General features: G+C 54.7%; 1 protein-coding gene across 6 annotated transcripts in view; it reads left to right on the forward strand.

Moving 5' to 3' along the window:
- Positions 1-21,784, forward strand: part of ARHGAP26 (Rho GTPase activating protein 26) — a 134,826-nt gene that overhangs the window by 83,238 nt on the left and 29,804 nt on the right. For all 6 annotated transcript variants that reach the window (XR_015260157.1, XM_086759229.1, XM_086759231.1 and 3 more), the window contains exons 18-20: positions 6,385-6,544; positions 13,631-13,769; positions 20,203-20,356. Coding sequence is in view for 5 of the 6 variants with exons in the window: in XM_086759229.1 (XP_086615355.1) it covers positions 6,385-6,544; positions 13,631-13,769; positions 20,203-20,356 (453 nt within the window). In the remaining variant the exon portion in view is untranslated. The remainder of the gene's footprint in view (positions 1-6,384; positions 6,545-13,630; positions 13,770-20,202; positions 20,357-21,784) is intronic.

The following is a 21,784-nucleotide window of genomic DNA, read 5'->3' on the forward strand; positions in this document are numbered from 1 at the left end:
CCGCCCAGAGACAGCGCAGGCGCATCTTCGGTCCCAGCTGAGCAGGGAAACCCGAGCGCGCTGTGCCTGCTTGCTGAAAACCCCTTTAATTCTCAACGTTTCATCTGAAGCTGTTGTCAGCTGCGTTCAGAAAGTTTTTTCCTTGTCTTCGCTGGGCGGTTTTGTATTTCCCTGGTGATCTGTCCTCCTTTTGGATCCGCTGGCCTCCGCCCGCATTCCTCAGCGCTGGCTCGCCCCGCTCCCCTCTCGCACGGCGGTGCGGTGGCAGTTGCGATGCTGGGAGGCTCTGCGGCCCGCGGAAGGCCGGGCTGGTGTGCAGTGGGGTTTTGCCCGTGCTCCCGTCCCTGTTCCTGAGAACACACGGTGACCGTGGGGCGCTGAGCGAGCCCGGCAAGCTCGTCCTCCTGCCACTGCGGGCTCCTCTGGCCCTTGCAGAGCTCCCCTCGTCCAGGAGCAGCCCGGAAGAGCAGTGGCCTGTCCGGAGCCTTGATAGACACCGCAGGACGAATTCCGGTTCGGCAGTCTGGAAGAGCGTCGTTTCCATGTGTGTGTGCCCAGCTCGGGAGACGAAGCGGAGCTGGTCCTGCTCCCCCTCCTCGCTTGCGCGGCTGGCTGCCGCAGGCCTCTGCAGATTCATCTCCCCGTCGCTTCCTCTGTGCACACGTGCCTTTGAGGAATGATTGTCCAAATGGATGATTGACCAGTTAACTACCTGGGCACCAGTGGTTAGTGCTGCGGGTGCAATTTCTTTTTAACGTGCCACTGCCTTTTTTGTTCTCTTACTGTGAGCGATGGGTGGTGGTGGTGTTCACAAGGGCACTTGGTGAAGAATTTCTATTTCCAGTCTCCTCTGTTTCTGCTATCACAGGGGAGCAGCTTTGATTTTTAAAAAATCTACTTTTAGTAACTTGAAACATTTTCATTATTATTGTTATTAGTCTTATTTTAAAACTTGAGCTGCTTCTTTCCTGACCCAAGTTTACTTTTGACAGAACTCGGTATTGGGCCTCTCTGGTTTTGGGTGCCAGGAGGGGCACAGATGCCAGCGCCGCCGCGCCTTCCTTGCGAGCACAGGGATGCGGCCGTGCGCAGACGGGCCTCACCAGCTCTGTGTTGCAGCGCAGCCTCTTACAGTGCGCCCGCAATGAAACGCCTGCTGCGCTCCCGGCTGTCGGACGGTGTTCCCGAGGCGGGGAACTGAGGTAACCCATGGTGGCTTTGAGCGAGGAGCCAGCAGTCCCCAGGGGGCACAGTTCCTCCCGCCCCTCGGAGCAGGGCGAAGCCGAGCGGCGGGAGGCCGACGTGGTGGCCAGCCCGGCCCTCGCCCCGCTCTCCACCTACGCACTCATCAGCTGCAGCCCAATTAAGCTTAATAATGCACAGGGATGACTTGAATGCACCCAGGAACGTTTCCCAGAACTCATTAGATTTTACCCAATCAACACCACCAATTGTGCGCACCGCAGCGGCCTCCTCCCTGCCCGGCAGCGTGTGCCATCCAGATTTAGTGGGTGGGAACGGGGGGCAGTGGGGACACTGACTGCGGGGTTTCGCTGGAATGCAGCCGCTGACCGAGAGCCCCGGCAGCCCTGCCAAGCCCGGCCCCGAGCTGGGCGCTGTTCTCCCCCGGACACAGTTTTTGGTGGGAACGCGGCAGCTGCCTGGGTCGGGCTTTGCCGCGTGGGTTAGCGCAGCTCAGGGCGCGGCTCGCCCACCTCCAGCGCGTGATGGGTCCGTGATGCCCAGCGTGCTGCCTGCGCTCTCCGTGCCTTTGGTCCCTCGTTCGTCTCCGGGGTCATATGCAGGGGTTTGGTTTGTGACAGGCTGCCCGGAGCAGCCTCGGCAATTTTGGGGATGGCTAGCCCTCTGCACGCTTGGCTTTTCACGGTGAGCAGAAGCTCTGATGGCGGCGGCAGACGTGAAGAGTGTTTGTACCTTAGCGATATGAGTTAGATGTGTTATTTTCCATCTATAAGGCCCTGTGAGGCCCGCCGTAACAAGCACTTTGTTTTCAAAGGTTCATCCCAGGCATGGAAGTAGAAACACTCCAGACTTTGTCTTCGCTCCCTTTCAGATGTTTGTTTTCTCAGAGATTTTTCTCTGGATCAGGGAAGGTATCGAAATAATAGCAGTGCTCTGGCTTAGGCTTATGTGTGTGTATTTTATATACAAAACACCTACACGGAGTGATTCCAGCACAGGACACAGGAGTTCTGTGGGGAGCGGAGCCGGGTGCCCAGGTGCCATCCCGTGGCGAGGACGTTGCTGCCCATGGAGCTGTGCGGTTGCTGTGCCCCGTGCTGGGGCAGCTGGGTGAGGTCCCAGTGGGACCCTGCCCACCAGTGTTTGGTAATCCCACCGGTGCCAGTTCACAGCCAGGAGTCCCGAGTTGGTACGTTTTTGGTGGCCCTGGGCTCTGTGCGTGGCGTTTGGCTGTGGCTCAGCCCCAGCACTGGGCTGGTGCTAGGTCTCGGCCACGTTACTGGGAGGAGTGGGCAGTTCCCATGGGCTGCACCCCAGCTCCCACAACACAGGTTTCTCTGTAGGCGTTGGAGAGGCAAATGAGTTCTTTAATGGGATTTCCATGAAAATAAATACGAGCTGTTGACCAGGCTGGAGAAACTGAAATCATTAGCATCTGTGAAGTAGCAGAGGGCCAGCGCAGCATTTCCCAGCCTGCAGCACGGCTCCGCAGCGTTTCTCCTCTGTCAGATGATGCTGATCACAAGCCAGTGCAACACAGAGATATTTACTGTTCCTGTATGTTTTCTCTGCACTGAAGCTTGACTACCAATTACCCTGTATTAAATTATGTTTGGTCATGGCGGTGATTATATAGTATCCAGGCAACCCGGGCATAATCTAATTTAACACACAACATGGATTTACTCCGCTGCCCTTCTCCTTCCTTTTTCTGAAAGTGAATGTCAAGTGTGCCAACGTCCGTGGACGCCCTGGGAGCAGGACCTGCCCCAGCTGGGCACCCACCCCGCGTGGGTCAGGTCTCCAGGGAGCAACGTCCCTTTGCGGGGCTGCTCGCTGGGAGTGCAGCCATTCCCCAGGCCAAGGGGCTCCGCGCTCGCGCCAGGCTGGTCCTGGAGATGCGCGGGAGCTGGCGTGTGCTGTGAGGAGGAGGAAGAGCGCAGAGCCAGCGACAGCCCAGCACGTCGCAAGCACCAAGCAGGAGGTCAGGGGTTGCTCTGCGCGTTTCGCCATTAGTTGTGCATCCCACCTCCTGCTTGTGCTGGAAGGGGCTTCTGCAAAGCGTGGGTGGGGAGAGAACTGAAAAAGGGCCCAGCTAAATTAATAGTAGTGCATTTGCTTTCAGAGCGCATCAGGGGCCAGAAGGAAACAACAGGTTAAAAGGAAAATACAGCAAGTGCTTGGGAACCTTCTGGAGGGCAGCTCAGGAACGGTGCCTGCCGACAGGCACCAACGTTAATTGTGCTTTGGGCTGGGAACAGCCCATCTTTGGGAACTGCGACATTATTTTCTAGTACAAAGGACGATGAAGAGGCGTAATTTGTCACAAATTGTCGTGTGGATAATGGATGGGGAAGTCGGAGGCTGTGAAAGGTGAATCACGGTTTGTAGCAGAGCTTTGGTAGCGGAGGGCTGTGAAGGCTGCTGCTGGAAAAGCACCCGTGGGGCAGCAGTTCCCGTGCCGCCAGACCTGTGCGGTTGCAAAACAGCTCCTGCAGCTGACAAACACAAAGCAAACGCGGTGAAGAGGAGCGCGGCGCCGGCTGCGGGACGGAGGCGACGGCCGGCGCTGGTGTCCAGGCGCGCGGGCGTTCCTCCGGCAAAGGGCTGAGCCGGGTCTGCAGCCGGTGCTGCAGGACCGTGGCCTGGCTGGGAAGCCGTTAATAGTTTAATCCGAAATAATGAACAGGGCCGCGCACAGCTGCCTGGCCGTAATGAGTCACCGGCAGTGCAATTTGTTAGTGATGCATTACATGGTAACGGTAATGAGAAATGGAGGGACCTAATTTTGTAAGACTGAGATCAATTCAGTTGTTTTTTTATAAATGAACATTGTTTTACCAACCACAGAAGATCATTAGAATTATTATTTTATTAGTACTTTTCAGAACTATTTGAATTACAGATGCGTTTTTCACAGTCCAAGCGGGAGCCTGTGACCGTGTGTCTGAAACACAAGTGTTGTTGCGACGTAAAAACGTCACTGGCATTTGTAAATGTCTCGGTAAGGAGGTGGCTCGGGGTGGGGGAAAGGCTGGAATCCCTGCGTAAGGAGGATGTTTTCTCCTGGGAGTAAGCAAGTTTCCGAAGTCAGAATTTGTTTCCTGTTGGGTGACTTCTGCTTTCTCTCGGCTCCGCGAGGTTGTGGCTCGCTAAGGAAAGTTTGCTTCCACGCTGCCAGCTCCGTCGGTCGGGGCAGGTTGTGCCGGCGTCGCTGTGAGCAGCTTGGCCTGCTGTTGGTGAGGATGGAGAGAGGCTCTGCGCCCGCCTGGGGACGGGGCTGGCTGGGCTGGGTGATGGTGATGGGGAGAGCGGGGGTGGCAGCTGTTCGTGGGACAGCACATCGCCTCGCCTCGCTGCCGGCGCGGGCTCTTCCTCCTCAGGTCCCCCTCAGGTTATCATCTCTGTATCTGGAGCCGTGCTCTGGGGTAGGCGTCTCCCGCAGCACTGCGGTTTACTGACACGGGAGACTTCTCGGACACTTGTGATAAAATATTCAGAGCTTCCTGACAGAGGGGGAAGTTACGGGTAAAAGGAAAGTCCCACAGAGCTCCCAAGGGACTTTTGCCAGGACCTCTGCACCCTTGAAACCCAAGCCCAGCCTTGGTGGAGGTGAGGGCTCTGTGTATTCTTCAGGGACATAGCACGCACCACAGACAAAACTCATCGCCCGGATGGAAAACAGAGCTGAAGTTGCCATTGCTGGGGAGCTAAGCCAGCAGCCCTGAGCCCCTGCGCATCCCTCAGTGAGGAGGTCCTCTTCTGCTGCCTGAGGAGCCGTGTATGATGAGGAACAGTCCTTTGCTGGATCAAGCGAGATTTGGATGAAAAAGGATGGGCAGCATCTTCTCTTTTAAGCCAGCCCTAGCTTACAGTGCGCTGAAATAAGCTAAGCACGCACGCAAATGAGCGCTGTCGTGTCTTGGCCCTGAGACAGCAAGAAAAGCTCACAGCACTAAATTCTGGGACAATCCAGCGAGATGTGAGCCTCGGGCTCACTTTGTGCTAGCCTGGTGCGTTTGTCCAGGGAAAAGGAAAGAGTAAAGGGAAAAGCCAATTAAAAACCCCTGAGGCTGAAACTGTGATTGCGCTGCCTGAAGTCATCTAGTTTCCTGGTTGAAGAGGTCAGGAGAAAACCACAACAAAGAGTGGCGGAGACGGGGCTGTAGGGCTTCCACCGTAGGTCCTCGTTGTGTCACCCGTGCGCGTGTCGTTGTGTGACTGCTGCACGTGACTCAGCCGGAGCCCGCGGTACCCGGCCACGTTAGTCCGTGCCTCAACCAGGCATGTGCCACGGAGCAGCCGAGCGCCCGCGTCCCCCGGCTCTCACAGTTGGACCCGGCCCGGGGACCTCCGGGCCGTGTCCCGCATGGCAGCGTGCCCTCGGTGCACGGCAGCGGGGCTCTCTGGAGCAGAGCCGGGGCAGTGGACGTGACCCTGGCCGGCTGCTGCTGCCTTGCACCGGACCGGAGCTCCAGACCGGAGCTACGCCACAGTAACCCCCCAGGCTCGTGTTAGCGCCAGGTCCTCGGTGCCAGCTGTTTCACTGGTCTGCCCCTCTGGGCTGCAACACTTGAGAACGTAAAAATAGATGGAGGCGACAGGGAGGAGGGCTGGAGCATCGGTGGGTCCCGGGGAGAGCGGGTGTCTGTGTTGGGCGAATCCCTCAGCGGGACGGAGAAGGGCGCGCGTGTGTGCAGCTGGGTCCGGGGGCAAAGCCCCGTCTTCTCCTTCCAGCCTGCTCTGGTTGGGCTGGACGGGGCTGACCTCCAGAGCAGGCAAGAGCTTAACTGGGTGAGAAGGAATGGGGTTTTGGAACATATTAGGTCACTCATTCGGTTGGAGAGCAGCGCGTGTCAGAGGTCCAACAATTTGTTTTTAGAAGAGTTTTAAGCATTAATGATTCAAGATGTTTTCCTGGGAGTGGTTTGCAACATGAGACGCGGTGGCCAGCGCAGCGGTGGGGTTTTGTGGGATTAGTCAGTCCACCACGGCGGGAAGGTCTCCAGTAGCACAATAGTTAAATTTGTACTTTTCCACATGGCTGGCCCTCCAAGGAGCTCACCAGGAGTGTGAAAAATGTACACAGCATCGCAACCTTTGTGCCAGCCGTGAGGCGTAGCGGTGGCTTCCGTGCGGATTAGTTCTATCACCTACTTTTTTTTCTTTTTTTTTTTCCAGAGTTGCAAATAATCACAAGCAGAACCTGATGACTGTTGCTAATCTGGGTGTGGTGTTTGGGCCAACACTGCTTCGACCTCAGGAGGAAACAGTTGCTGCCATTATGGACATCAAGTTTCAGAACATCGTGATTGAAATTTTAATAGAAAACCATGAGAAGGTAATGGCTTCACTTGCTTCTTTCAGTGCAATTAATTTATGGAAATGAGCGTCTCTCTCTTCACAAGCTGCAGCCCCCTCTCCCAGGGCCGCCCTCGCTCCCGATGGGCAGCGGCACTGGTGGGGGCGGCTTTGCTGTGGACGGTGGGGTTGTTCTGGGGAGGGCAGCGGCTGGTGCCTCCCGGGGTTCCTACCAGCGATGGACACGATGCAGGATATGGTTTGGAGGCTCCAGAGCTGACAGTTCTCGGGCTGTAGTTGCGTAAGCAGCGCTGCTGGTAACCAGCCTCTTTCATGGTCATGTTGGAGTGAGTTGGCGTGTCTGTGTCTCCATTGCAGAAATCCCCTTTTCTTTCCCCTTCCCGTTGTTTAACGGGAATTTGTCCTTCGTTTCAAGGGAGAAAAGAAGCTCGTGTGAGGTGCGCACCTAGCCTGACTCTCCTGCTTTTCTGACTAAATCTGAGCTTATTCAAGTACTGACTTCATCTACAATGTTGACCTCCTAGATCATGATGCACTTTTGTTTGCTGGCCAGAAGGATGTTCCCGCGCGGAGGCGGCTCGGTGGGGCCGGGGCGCTGGCTGTCCCTCCCGGCCAGCCGCGTGGGGTGGCTGCGTGCAAACGGCAGCGCTAAAAAAATCTCATTTTCTTCTGAATTCAAACAGTTCCCTGTTTACGATCTTTTGTTCGTCTGGTTTTGGTTGGACTGAAATAACTAATTTGTGCATTCAGGCTGCGAAGAAAGGAGAGGCAGGCTGCCCCCAGCCAAGGCCGCCGTGGCAGGGCGGCATCGTGGCTGCGGCGCGGGGCTTTGCTCGGGGGGTCCTGAGCAGAAAGGGTTTTCCTGCGGGTTAAGGAGCGAGGCTGAGCCTCTGGTACGCGCGGTGCTGGCAGCGGTCCTGGGGCACAGCTGCGTGGGGCTGCAAAGGGGCATCAACCGTGCAGCCAGCGGGGATGGGAGATGGTGTGTGTGGAAAAACTGCTTCCATGGGCACACAAAGGCCCTGGTATTTATGTACGATGGAGGAGCTATTTTCTTCTCCTCCACATGAAGTGGAGTGGCGGTGATGGCTTAATTGCTGTGCAGAGGGCGTGCGAGCAGCAGTGACGGACCTGCGCTCATGGGCGAAGCCCCCCCAGCCCTGGTCCTGTGGGCAGGAACCAGCTCCAAACCTGGTGTCAGCCTTTGCTGGCATCTGCGTGTGGGTACGGGCAGCCAGTCACCACCTCTCCATGGTGCCCGTGAGCTCCTTGGCTCTGTGCCGCCAGCGTCAGGAACAGCGCGGCGTCGCTACGAGTGTGTTTTATCTGCCTTCCCCTCGCGGCGCTTCATGGAGCCCTTCCCTCATGGGCGCTTACAGAAACACGCCTGTAGACATTGACTTTCTCTGCCTGAACCGAGTCTCTTGTTGTGCCAGTCTCCTGTTGTGCCTCCATCAGCAGATGTCTGTGGAGGAATCTGTGACAGATTTCCGCAGCGGTCGCGTCTGGGTGGGCTGCAGGGCTGGTCTCAGCTCACCAGCCAAATTACAGCTCCTACCCCGGGTGTCCCAGCCCTTTGATGGTTCCCCCCCTCAGAAATAATTTACGACACCAGCAGAAGGGTGAATCTGCAAGCCGGTTGCATATGTTTGGAGCCAGTTAATTCTGCAGGCGGGCGAACCTGCGGCACGGTGTCCGTGTGCCCGGGGCTCTCGGGTGCAGCGAGGGTCGGAGTGGCAGGACGTTAAGCTGCCTGCGCAGGGCTCATGGGGCCGGGGCCGCCTGCGGCTGCTGCTTCGCACAAGGATGCCGTGAGCGAAACGCCTGTGAGCCCCTGTCTCCCTTTCTCCAGGGCTCTTGGGAAAAGATGCTGGAAAGGAGGGAGAGAGGAAGCGGTAACTCTGGGAGAGGAAAATCGCTTACACGCAGTGTTAGTGCCGGGCTAGCTCCTGCGTTAGCACTGTTTCCTTTCAGTGTATTTCTTAATTGGAATTGATTGGAGCTCGTTGAGGGCTCCCCGCAGGAGCTGCCGTAGGTAATTAGCAATATGCGAGCGGCCTGCGCCGTGCTGCTGGTGCCGTATATTGTTTTACCCCGGCGGCTCAGGCGCTGTTCACAATTAAGTACATTCGCGGGGAAAATGTAATTGATGTGGATGTTCCTGGCAATCAGCGACTGTCTGGCATTACATTATATTTCCCCCAGGTAAGTGGAATGCCTCTCCCATCAAAATTACTGTTGTCATTGTGTAACCAAAAAAACCCAAAGCGGGCTTGGTGATGATGTCTCCTGGTCTGAATAACGGCTGGCAGTTGTTTACGCGGTCGCTTCAGCAGGCTCGTCTGCCTGCCTGGCGGTGGAGAGGGCGTCAGGGCTTACTCCGCGCTCCCTGCTCGCCTGCTTGCCTCTGCAGTCACCCCCCCTGCGCTCTGGCTCCTCTTCCACCTGGGATCATCCCTGGGGAAGAACATTCGTCCCAAAGCCATAAAAGTACCAGAGAAGGATGCTGCAGCATTCAGCAGCCAGTTGTCCGGTGTCTTCACCGATTAGCATGAACCTGCGGTGCCTCCGGGTTCACGTGTGCTCTGCACGCGCGGTGCTCCCGACGCGCCTCCGGAGCCGTGTGCGGTTTGGAACCGCAGTCAGCAAAGCGGGGACTTTCTGAAGGTTCCCGGAATGACTTGTAAATTATCGTTTGCTCTTTGTTGCCAGAACGTCCGACACAGACCATTAAGCCCTGTGTGTAATCCAAAAGTTACGTCGTTTCTGGAGATTTAAGATTTCCAGGTCTCCGATCCAAATTGCTTGTTATACTCGCAGCAATGAACTCTGAGGTGGTTCTGAAAGCTCCCCAGAGGTGTTCTCCTCGAGCAGGTCTCTGTGCGTCGGGGTGTCGCAGCGCTTGCATTTGTCTCTGTGATTGCAGCTGCCAGTGGGAACGGTGCTGTGGGTGATCTCCCGTGGGCTGTTTGGACAGCAGGTCTCTGGAAAAGCAGAATAGTGTTGGGAGGAGGGGAGGATGGGGGCTTGAGGAGGAGGGGGCGATGGCTCTGTTTGCCTGCCAGATGTTCAGCAAAGTGCAGCAAACCCTGGAAAAATCAGGCAGGAGCAGCTGCCCAGCGCTACCCAAGGCACCAACAAAATGTCAAATTGCTGCTTAACAAGATTTATCCGTTAGCGACCCTCAGCCTTTTCTGCGTGTTTGCAAATACAATACATCAAAGTACTGTGTTATAAAATATATCCTGATTATATATAATTAAATGGATAAAATGATTTTTCTCCTTGGCTTTGGGTGTTGCCATGACAGGCAAACCAAGAGTGCATCCTGTGCAAAAAAAAAAAAAAAAAAAGGATGCTGTGTTGTATGCCTGGTTACTCAGGTGGTCGCCATTTAACATCATATTTCTGATTTATAAATTAAACCTTAGCCAAAAGTAATATAGAGATACTGCGACATCTGACAGTTGCAGATGTCCGTCCATGTTCTTTCCCAAAGCTTGAATTTTTATAGCTCTCTGGAAAAGGCCATTGTTCTGGAGTGTTACCACATTAAGAGATCGATTTACTGTCTTGATGATGCTCCCTCCGGACAAAAGACTGGCCAGGCGAGATGTCAGCACAGCCGGTACTGCTGAGAAACAGGAGCCTAGCCTATGCAGGGCATGCACAGACCCCGAGTAGCCGCAGCGAAGGGTAAGGGCTTATTCTGAAGTCAAAGCCCTCAGCACCTCATCCTCGTTTTATTCTGTCTGTAATTAGCTGAAATGCTTCGTGATGCTGTCGGCAGTGGTTTTAGCCCGTCCTCATGTAAGACTTTGTACCACCGATGTTTTGAACGTCACCTTCCTTGTAATGAAGTGAGCATAATGGGGTAATTAGTGCCAGGCAGAACGAGATCCTCCAGTGCAGGGAGGGGAGGAGGGCTCTGAGGGAGGGGGCACCGTCCCTGCTCCTCAGCGCCGGTGATGGGGCCGCAGGCCGGTCCCTCTGGAAGAGGTGCAGGATGAAGGATGTAGCAGCACCTGGATGTGCTTCATCCAGAGGTGGGAGAGGCATTAAAAAAAAGCCTTTTAACGACCATCTGAGATGAGGCGCTGCTGGGTCTGTGCCGTTTTGCTGACAGGGGAGAAGGTGGTGTGGAGCCACAAAATTGCAGCTTCTATCAAGCCGAGCGAGCATGGTACGGCTGTAAGTGTGATTGATGAATCCTGGCTGCTCCTCTCCCACTCTGGCTGTTAAACTGTCTCTCTCTCCCCGTTAATTGGCCTCTGTGACTGGGAGAGCTGTAGCACGGGTTTGCGCTGTGAGAAGCATGTCTTGGCTCTTCTCGTTAAATTAAAAAATGAAGCAAACCTGAGAAACTTTCCTGTGAAGAAGAGTGGGAGTTCTGTGCAAGCGCTGTCGGAGCTGAGGGAGCTGGAGTAGGAAGTTTTGGTCCAGCAGCGATGATTTCCTCTGCGGCTGAAGGGATCTGTGCCGTTTCCCAGTACGCGATAACGGCAAAGTCGCCTCTACAGCGAGCTGTTTATCCTACAATTCTTGGGGTCTCTCCTTAGACCTCCAAAATCAACGTTGTGCTTTTTAAAATGTGGCTGCTAATCGACTCTTCTCCATTGTGAGCGGCTAAATTTAGCCGGTGTGCTTTGTGCCGCTCAGAGGTGGCAGAGAGCGGCTTTTAATAGCCCTGCCTCTGCCCCGCAGTGCTCCTGCGCCCCCGCCGCGGCTTTGCTCGGTGGAGACGCCGTAGCGGGCTTGGGGCACGGAGGGGATTCGTGGCTGAAGACCTCGCAGCTCGAGGGGCAAAGGGTGCTCCTGGAAGAGGTTGTGGCTTAGTAGAAGAAGGCTCTAATACAGCCGGAGGCATGTTTACCGAGCCCTCGCAGCGGCAGTTGCGTCAGTGCCTGACGTGCAGGCGCGAGCACGTCGGAGCCGCGACGGGAAGGGCGCAGCGCGGGCCGGCTGCAGTGTGGGAATTTGGGCTGATTGAGTGTTTCACCTGAAGTACAAAGTTGGTTGTGGTAAGTTGGAGTGTGTAAGATGTCAGATGATGAAGCTTTTCAGTAAAATTATTTCATAACGATGTTCCAGCTGTGTTTAGAAATGCAACCTCCTTATAAGCTGGGGCTGGTTTAGGCAGCGTTCACAGTTTAAGAGCATATATCTCTTCTCTTATTAAAGACCAAAAATAAGGAAGCAAAAACCTGGAAGTTTATTTTCAGGTGTGCTGTGGGAAATCATTGCATAAAACGCAATTCATAAATCAATACTTTTATCTTGCTTCATTTACCTATTTCATTGTATTTCCCAAGTGGAATTTACTAGTGAAAAGCAATTTGGAAGCAAGAGCGTGTTAAAGCAGGCAGTGGCTGTTCCGGTGTGAGGAGTGGAGCCCGTGGCAGGCAGGGTGCCCCGGTACGATTTTGGCCCCGGGGAAGCTGTATTTAGCATGGAGAGCCAAGGGCTGACGGCACGGCTCCAGCAGCCGGGACAGGCACCTGAAGCATGTGCAGCTGTGCAGGGTTTGAGCGGGGTAAGCTGTGCGCCACGAATAGCCCTCCCGACTGGGACCTGCGACCGGCCTGAGCGCTGGGATGGGCTGGAGGGGTGCTGGGATGAGCTGGTGGGGCGCTGGGAGCGGGATGCAGCAGCTGTGCAGGAGGCTGGGGAGCAACCGGCCCCCAAACTCCCGTGGGCAGCCTGGGACACAGCCACTTTGGAGGCGGGAACGGCCGCGGGCAGGCGTGCGCAGGGTGAAAATGAGCAGTGCCACATGCAGAAAGCGGGGCTTGGGCCGCTTCTCGCTCGGCTAATCCATCAGCCCGGGAGGAACGTGTGAATGAGCTCAGCCGCGCTTCCCGGGAAGGGCTGCGGCAGGCCTCCGTCATCCAGCCATCTGCTTCGCAGCGTGCCCGGCTGCGCGCAGCCGGATCCAACTGCTCACTTGATCGGGGCCGGGGCCTGCCGCGCGCGCAGGAGTTCTGTGCAGGGATTCATCGCTGCTTCCTGCGCCTCGCCGCGTCCGCGGGCTTGGGAGCTGGGCCGGGGCACGGGCAGCGAGCCCCTGCAAACGGAGAGGTTGGGGAGCGACGTCGTTAGCCGCGAGGTGTTTGATTCATTGGGAATGGTTCGTTAGTGCCATTAAGTGCTGCCCTTCGCACCCGCCTCTTCGTGACATTAAAATTTTTGGCTGACACCGACCTTGGCTCCTTACTGTTTATTTGTAGAGATCAGCACGGAGGGTTTGTGTGTGTGTGTGAGGATTTTGTTGTTGTTACATGAAACAAACCAATTAACTGCTGGCAGCTGCTCCCGCGAGCTGGCAGGCGGTGTTTGACGGCTTTCTGCCGGTGACCGGCGGTGGTGGCTGCGTGCTCCGCAGGAGTCACCCCGGCACCACGCAGGGCAGCGCGCTGCCTCTGAAATACGATGTGGGCAGCGCCGGGGGGCTGCCTGGTGGGGCCAGGCAGAGCAGGGGAAGGCACCGAAGGATGGTGTGTGAGGTACTCCAGCGATGGGAGACCTTGAGAGAGCTGGTCTTGAGGCAACACTGAGCCTGGGGTTGCAGAAAAGAAGCAATAAATTACCAAATATCAACAACAAACTGAAACCGCTGCTCTCGAGGTTCGTGCAGTTTTCAAATTCCATGCTCTTGAGAAAAATGTGATTCCTCAGTTTTCTGACAGCTGTGGCTGGAGGCCACAAAGACTTTCCCAAGCTGGTGGGCACCAGTGGGTGCGAGGGTGCCGAGGGCCACGCTGCGGGGGAGCGTGCGTGGGGACGCGCTGGTTTGTCGTGCCCGGGCACTCACCGTCACCTCCCGGGGCACCACGTACCCTCGAAAACCCAGCGGAGTGCCAGCTTATTTTGGGGTTCTTTGCGTGTTGCAACGTGTGTCTTGGGTGAAGAATAGAGAGAAGAAGCGCAGACAGGGCGGGAATGTGGAATTTAGGAAATTGTACCCAAAACGTTGCCTTGTTGAGTGTGTGTCTTCCTCAGGCGCTGCTCTGCGGGGCGGTCGCCGAGCGGTGCAGACCGGGCAGGTAGGCAGCTGCTCTGTTCAGAGGACTGTGCTGAAGAACAACTCGTTTATTATTTTTAACAGATATTTAACACGGTGCCAGAGACTCCGCTGTCGAACTCGCAGCTGCTGTTATCTCGCAAGAAGAGCACGGACTCGAAGCCTCCCTCCTGCAGCGAGAGACCGCTGACGCTCTTCCACACGGCACAGCCCAACGAGAAGCGTAAGTGCGCCGGGCCGCGGCTCTCGCTTTCCTGCTTGACAAAGTTTTTGCCCTAATTGTGACTGATAGATTGTAATTCCCGCACCACAAAATGCAGTTTTACTGGTGTCAGTGGAAGAGACGATTCCCCTAACAGGATCGGGCTCCGGTTTCCTCTGCTGTCACGTTGACGGGCAGTGAGAAGATTGCCTGGCATCCAAGCTTAACCAGGGGCTGTGCGCTAGCACGGTATAAAGTGTTGCTGACCCTTCCCCACCCGACCGGGCCCCTGCGCATTCCCGTTCTCGTGTTCCCCGACCCCCGTCCTCGCCGCCATCAGCTGCCGAGATGCCCTCCTGCACGTGGGGCGGACCCCCGCCTGCATCTCCAAACGGTGATCCAGCTTGGATGCCTGCAGGCACTTTGCCTTTTACAGACATGAAGAACTCGGCCAAGAGGTTCTGCGTTTTTCTGAGGATTATCTATCACGGCAGTTCAAAAATGCTGACGATCATCTTTCCGTTTCTGTCACTAATTGATGCTCCAGATATTTAGGTGAAAGAGCCAGTGCCCCATCCCTGCCCCTGGAGCGGCAGAAATGTGTCTGCTCAGGCTGTTGCCTCACGTTACAGCGTGAGCCCAGTTCCCAGCTCTCAGGTTCCTCCTGGCCCTGCGCTCCCAGCCCTTGCCTCAGGCAGCTCCTGGGACTGGCCAGTTGCACAGGGAACTCTCCCAGTTTGCTAAAAAAGCCAGAGGGTAACCCAGTGAGCAGAGCAAGCGCCCTGGGGCTCGGCTGGCTTTGCTCGGGCGGGTGGGCGCCGGGAGCAAGGAGCGGGGGACAGCTGGCGTTAACCCATCTCCCCAGGACTCAAAACTGCGGGGCGGACAGCGTGGTTGTCGTGTGCTTTCCTGGCTCTCAAAACACGTGGGCTTCCCTGCCTCTGATTGAGTTCCTGTTAATTATCAGGCCCTCTCATTTCAGAGGGTGTCATAACGGTACGCGTGGGTTTAAGGAAGCGGTGGCAGCACCAAGGCGTGCTCTGGAAATCGTGTATCACGCCAGCGGAGCCTCAAATGTCAAAAGCTGCTTTTGAAAAATTTCAACCTAATTCATTTGCTCCTAACTAAGTGGCTGTTTGTCGCCTGGCTGCCAGAGCCTTCAGGCGCTGGCCCCCACTAGAAGAGCAACTGAGTAAGTCCATTTATTTCTGCATTTATTTATTCCCACGCAAAGCAATGTTTTCTCAAGTCTTCTCCTGTCTTTGGGAAGCCACTGACATTTTATTCAGTGTTTGCCGTCCCTGCCGCATGCGTCAGTTGAGGAGTAACGTGAGGTTTCCTTTCTCCCTGGTCCGGAGATGGACCAAGGCGGAAGCGCGAGGGCTTGGACAGCAGCTCCAGCCAAGCCGAGTGCCGCGTCTGCATCGTGTCCTGAGCTGTGACACCAAAACAGCCGGCACCTCGGGCCACGCGCTGGCTGCGCTGGGTTTGGTGGACGGGCCTTCTCCCCTTGCAGGCGGCTGTGTCGGGGGCGAGGGACTGGGAGCCATCAAGTACTGGGTTTCGTGCTCGTGCCTCAAAATATGTGTTGGAGGGAGGTAGGGACGGCTCGGAGGAGCCCCAGGCACACCGGCAACACTGAAGGCATGCTGCAGGAGTCCTTCACCTGTCAAACAAACATGTAATAGGCTCTAATAGCTGGAAATTGAAGCTAGACATGTTCAAAATGGAAACAGAGTGCACATTTTTTAAGACTGAGAGCAATTTAACCATGAGAAGTTAAGCAGAACAGAGAGTTTTCCATTACTTGAAATCTGTTCATCCAAGTCAAATATCTTTCTAAAATTTTCACTGAAATTCATCATGCAAATCTGTGTGTAAGTCACACATCATAATGTTCCACAGACAGGGTCATGCAAGAGACTAGATTAGATAATTACAGTGATTATTTTGTGGTTAAACACTCACATTTTTGTCCACAACTGGTGGGGAGCTGAGCGGGTGTTGTGAAACAAGCGTCGCTAGCACAGCAAATGCACCATTCTGTTCCCTGTCAGTTCTTCGTTCTAAACAGCGTTTTGGCGCTTTGCTCGTGTTTTGTTATGCAGGGTGCTTTTGTCATCGCTTCCCTGGTCCCTGTGGATAATGTTATCTGTTACCTGATAACTGTGATAACCGCCCCGGATCCGGGTACCAGCCCGAAGTGCCGCTCTGCTCTCTGGCGAGGTGTGGCATTTGCCGGAGGAGCACCTGGAGAAGCCGGAGCCTCCGGTGAGGCTCCCGCGGCTCTGCCTGACGTACTCTCTGTTAGGATTCACAAGGGTTTGGGTAGGTGGTGAAAACTCAGACTCACTTCGACGCCGTGCTGGTTCTTGAGCTGGAAGAGGTGTCGTAGTTCAGCCCCGATCAGGACCAGACTACGCAGTCTCTCTCTCGCTCCCCCCACCCTCCGAGAGAACAGGGGGAGATGATATAAGGAAAACGGCTCAAGGTTTGAGATAAGGACGGGGAGAAATCCTTAAAGTTACCGTCACGGGCAAAACAGACTCGGCTTGGGGAAAACTATTCATTTATTTCTAAAATTAGCAGGAGAATGAGACAGGGAACAAGATAACCTCCCCCCACCCCTCCCTCTTCCCGGGCTTAACATTATCTCTACTACCTTCCCCTCCCGAGCAGCACGGGGGGGGAAAAGGGAATGGGGGTCGCGGTCAGTTCATCACGCGTTGTTTTACGCCGCTGTATCATCGTCGGGGGAAGAACTCCTCGCATTCCTCCTCTGCTCCAGCGTGGGGTCCCTCCCACGGGCCACAGTCCTCTGTGAAACTGCTCCGGCGTGGGTCATCTCTTCCACGGGGTGCCGTCCCTCTAGAACAGCTGCCCCAGCGGGCCCTCCACGGGCCACAGCCTCCTTCAGGCCTCCACCTGCTCCGGCGTGGGGTCCTCCACAGGCTGCAGGTGGATCTCTGCCCCTCCATGGACCTCCATGGGCTGCAGGGGGACAACCTGCTCCACCATGGTCGTCACCACGAGTTGCAGAGGAATCTTGGCCAGAAGCCGTATTACTACTCCCCCTCCTTCTTCACTGACCTTGGCATCTGCAGCCGTTCCTCACAACAGGCTGGCAGACGCCTCTCAGGATCCTTTTTACATCTTATTCACTTCTCATCTCCTCTCCACTTCTTGCAGCCGGGCCGGGCCGAGTTGGGCCCAGTCGGCTGCCCGGCGGGAGGCCAGAGGGTGAGGCCTGCAAGGCCCATGAGGCTCGTGCCTCCCCCTCTCTGCCCCCGCTCAGCTGCTTCACATCTTCTCCTCCTTTTTTTCCTGTTTTCCCCTACTTAAATACGTTATCGCAGAGGCGTTATCACGGGACATTCTGCTACCAATTGGCTTGGCCTTGGCCAGCAGCGGGTCCGCCCTAGGCCCGGCTGAGTCCACTGAACAAAGGGGAGCGACTTCTAGCAGTTTCCTACAGAAGCTACCACCTTAGGCCCCCCCTCACTAACAAAACCAGAACAAGAGGGAACTGAGAGTGGCTGAGCGGCTCAGCGACGGGAGAGTTTGTTGTTTAGCAAAGGGAGGATTGCAGAAGATGTCTGAGTCCAGCTCTCCCCGAAGCCCCTCCTTTGCAGCAGGGTGGTCTGGGGGTTCCTGGAGAGAAGTTGCTGGTTTGGTTTATTGATGGTAGCTCTCTCGCTGATTTGCAAGGCGGCTGCTCTGCCTTCGGCGTGACGGAGGAGAAACACGCCTTAGCTGATGGGCGGTTCTGCTCTTGTAGCTGTCAGACCAAATTACATCTTGCAGCAAAGAATCCTTCACGTGAGCTTTTAAAAACATGAAGCAGAATACAGTATCAGCCTTTTGAAAAGGAGGAAATAAAATAAAGCGAGAGTTTCAGATTCTGCCATTCATCTGCCTTCCCCTTTCGATGAAACACTTCCAGTTCCTTGGCTGATAGGGGCTTTAATTCAATACTGGCTGGTATCTAGCTCTGAGATTAGGCGGACAATTGACACTGATTTGTTAAGCTTACAGAGCTTATCTCTGGGCTTCAGCCTTGGGCAGAAAAGGGTTGGAAATAATAAGGTGTAGCGTTAGCCCACACTCCAGCAGCTCGGGCCCACACTCCTGACAGCCTGCGGTACGGCCGCTCCGTCCCGTGGGGCTTGGCGTGGGCAGTCCCTGGGCTGGGCACCGTGGCACGCTGCGGGGATGGTCTGTCACCGCACTGCGCTAAACCTGCTCCGGCACATGCAAAAATAGAGGAGCGATCTGGATGGGCCTTCAGGGGTTTTTAGCTCCGTGGGCAGCTTAATTTCTCTCTTAATTCGTCTGCTGGCTCCTGCGTCTGCCTGTCAATATTTGTGGAGGTCAGCGCTCTGCTTTTCTTCACTTTTGCCTCTTCCTATCTTCCGCGTGGATAATCTTTATCATCACCAAGCACTTATGCTTTCCGAGTCCCAGGTGGGCTTTTGTGAGCTCGTGGCTCCATACAGGAGGGGCTGCCGGCTCCAGCTGGACTTGGTGCGCTCTCCTCCGTCAGTCAGTCCCACCACGTGACACCCGCAGCCCACGGCTCATTTGTGGCTCCAGCACCAAACTCATCGCCCGCTGCTGGGGCTGGGCGTCAAGCACAGGCCAGTAAATGTCTGTGAAGTGGGAACTCCAGGGAAATCCCTCTTCTTTATGAGCTCGTCTGAGTTGCCTTAGAGAAAGCATGGCTTGTCATTTGAGCCAATATATGACTCAACGCTGAGAGGACTGGTTGTTGTTTGTGTTTTCCTTTTGGCATGTCAGACGGTGGCACGTTGGAAACCATGGCCGGGCAAAAAATGCAGCTCGGGACATCAGAGGATGGCGAGGTGTGGGTACTGCTTGTTCCCTTGCTGGCTCAGTGGAGATCAAGGTGAATGAAATGCAATTTCGGGACCGTGTTGACATGTCTCATGTAATTAGCACATCTTGGCTTTGCCTGATCTCTGGAAGATAAGCTCAACCTGAGCTAAACCAAGTTTGAGCCCCGGCTCGCTGCCGCGTAGGCGCGGGTTTTGTCCAGGTACCAGGAAAAGGCAGCAGCTCCGGCGAAGCGGTGTGACGAGGAGCGCTGGGCTCGCTCTTCCCCTTGCCTCCACAAACCTTTTCCAGCGCAGGATTTTCTCTTTGAAGTGATGGCAAAGAGTTGCCACAGCGCCATGCTCCCCGCGCCTGAGCCAGCACTGCTGTGGGCCGCTTCCTTCTGCTGTATGTTCAGGGTTAACTTTCGTACGTCCCAGGAGTTCCTCTTACGCCGTTTTATCCTTTAAATGTGTACGGGATGCAGATGGGTAGTACATGTTCTTCTAACACAGACAGAGGTGTGATTTAAAGGGATCGGGACTAAGGGATTCCCTGTTGCTGTCTGCTTTTTAGTAGTAATCTCACCATATTGGTGTGCACTGAAAAATAATTTCTTTAGAAGATTTATCATTAAAGTAGGACTCATGTTTTCCAGCAGGTGCCTATCTTTCAGGAAAACATCGGCGCAGGAGTGGTAGTTCTGTGCAATAGGGCTGCTTTCCGTGCCATCAATGATGATAATTACACAATTACCATTACTGGTTGTACAGAAAAGGCATCTTAGGAAAACGAATTAATGTGATTTTAGGTAATTCGACATAGAGCTGAGGAGGGAGCCCGTGCTGCAGATGTCGGCTTGGGATGCGTAATATTTCCACTCCTCACTGCTGAAGTTCCATAAATAAGGGGGAAATCTCTTAACAGACTATCATCAAGGGAAAGGAGAAACTCTAAGAAACCTACAGATTTTCATCAGCTTGGTGCCAGCATTTCGCTGACGCAGTACAGCCGGCACTACGGCGGGAGCGGGCATGAGGCACTATTTTGGATGGGATACAATGCCAAGTTTCTGACCCAGAGCTGTTCTGTATTTTAGAAGAGCTGAGCTGAAATGAAGCAGAGACCCCGTCCCTTTTCTCCTTACAGACCTGTCCAGGAAGGTTCGATATTAGTTGACATCAAGTCCTAGGCTGAACCATTTTTTTGCTGAGATAAACTTTAACTGGCTGATCAGTCCTTTTCATGTTCTAAAACGTTACTCTGCTCAGTCACACAAGCCTGCAGTCCCTTGGCAGCTGATTTCGGTCACAGAGAAATCCATTCCTGTATGTCGTCTGAATTTTGATTTTTTTCAGGTTGTGTGGTACTTTGGATGTCTTTGGGGAATATAAAATATTAATGCCTTGAGAAGAAGGAATATTTTTATACTAAAAATGCTACTCCTTTAAAATGTAGCTGCATCTTTAAAAATAAAAAGAGTATCTGGTATTTCTTGTAGTTTAATGTGTAATAACTCTGTAAACTAATTGCCTGCCTTCTGAGACCTGGTAAGATGTTTGCGTTAGGGCAGGGATTATGTCTGATGGCTGATGGTTCTTGGGTTTTGATGTTTTTTTAGAGGAGAACAGAAACAGTATCATCAACTCCAGCCTGGAGTCCGTCATCTCTTCAAACGCCAACAGCTTCCTCAACTCCAGCAGCGCTCCACAGCCCAGCCTGAACTCGAGTGATCTTGAGCTAGAAGTAATTAAACCCAACAGGCCCAATTCGCTGTAAGTACACTGGTAATTAGTGTTTCGTAGGCTCTCCGTCCTTAATCTTTAATCAGGGCTGTTTCTTACTCCGAATCCCAGCAGTTTGTTGAAGAACACAATTGAACGTTTTGATTTTTAATGGGTGCCTAGCGTGTGCCCTGCGTTTTTAGCTTGGTCTGAGCGGTGGAATTAGTTACTGTGGGGTATATCTGCCGGCAAGTTTCAGCTCTGATTATTTTGCACATGTGGAATATTTCTGGAGCAGAACTCCACACTGCTGCTTGAACTGCTTGACCCATCTGGTGATAACTGCAGCAAGCACAAAGGACTTTTCTTCTGAGTTAAATTCTATGACTGTTGTCAGTACAGTTGATCTCCGGCCAAATCTGTGCCATTGCTTCTGCTATTGCTTCCTTCATCTGGAAAGTTCAAGGGAAAAAATAGCGACCTTAGCAATGACTCCCTGGGGACGGCCGAGTTATTTATGAAGTCCCCTGAACTTGACACAGCTGAGCCCTCGCGCCGATGGCCGGCTCTGCTGGGGGAATTTCCTTCCTGCCGCAGCTCTGCCGGGCCCGATAGCATTTTCCCACAGAACCTCCCCTCCTTGTACATGTGAAGATCTGCTCAGATCTTCAAGAGCCATTGCGGGCCTTGCAAGCTGAAGCCAATTTTCCCCCCAGCGCTCCTCGGCACGCCCCTGCCCGTCCCCGCGGATCGGCCGGGAGGAATGCTGCTCCTGCCACAGCAGTTTACGGCCTCGCTGTACGCAGCGAACTTCTCAATTAATGGAGACCTTCCTTCCCACCCCTCCGGTCCTCCCACAGGCTCCCAACACTTCCAGTTCCCACTCAACCACAGAAGCCCCCAGTCCCTTGAGAGCAGACAGTGACATTTTTGCTTTAGCTGTTTTCTTCTGGTTATCAGCGCAAGGGCTGCTAAGGACTCAGAATGGATAAGTGCCAGGGTGGGTGCGGGTGGACACGGTGAAACCTGTTGCTGTTGGCTTGGTTGGCAGCAAGGGTTGGGTTTGGGGGGTCTGGGGTGCAGCCCTCGCTGCAGCGTGCAGGGACAGCTCAGGCCCCTGCCCGCAGCGGTTTGCACGGGCAGAAAGGTGAGTACACAGCGGGCACCGGCGCTACCGCCTGCGTGAGCGCGTGTGTGAACAGCGGACAGGCTCTGCCCCTCATCCATCCGCTCTGCCTCTCTCCTCACCATTGCTGCCGCTAAAACCATCAGCTCCTTGAGTCGCAAACCAGCCTGGCCTCGCCCGGCGTTGGCTCCCGGAGCGGGGTTTGTAAGGCTCTGCTCCGAGCCTCGCTTGCTGTCTGCGGATTTACCTGCCGCCGGCAAGGAGTGTTGCGGTGGCGGGACGGAGCATCCGAAAGGTAGGACGCCTCTGTGTGAAGGTTGCGCGTTACGCCTGTTACGTATGGAGTAAAGATG

This window comes from Chlamydotis macqueenii, chromosome 14 (genome assembly GCF_036417535.1).
Source record: "Chlamydotis macqueenii isolate bChlMac1 chromosome 14, bChlMac1.mat, whole genome shotgun sequence".
In the NCBI taxonomy this organism is placed as follows: Eukaryota; Metazoa; Chordata; class Aves; order Otidiformes; family Otididae; genus Chlamydotis; species Chlamydotis macqueenii.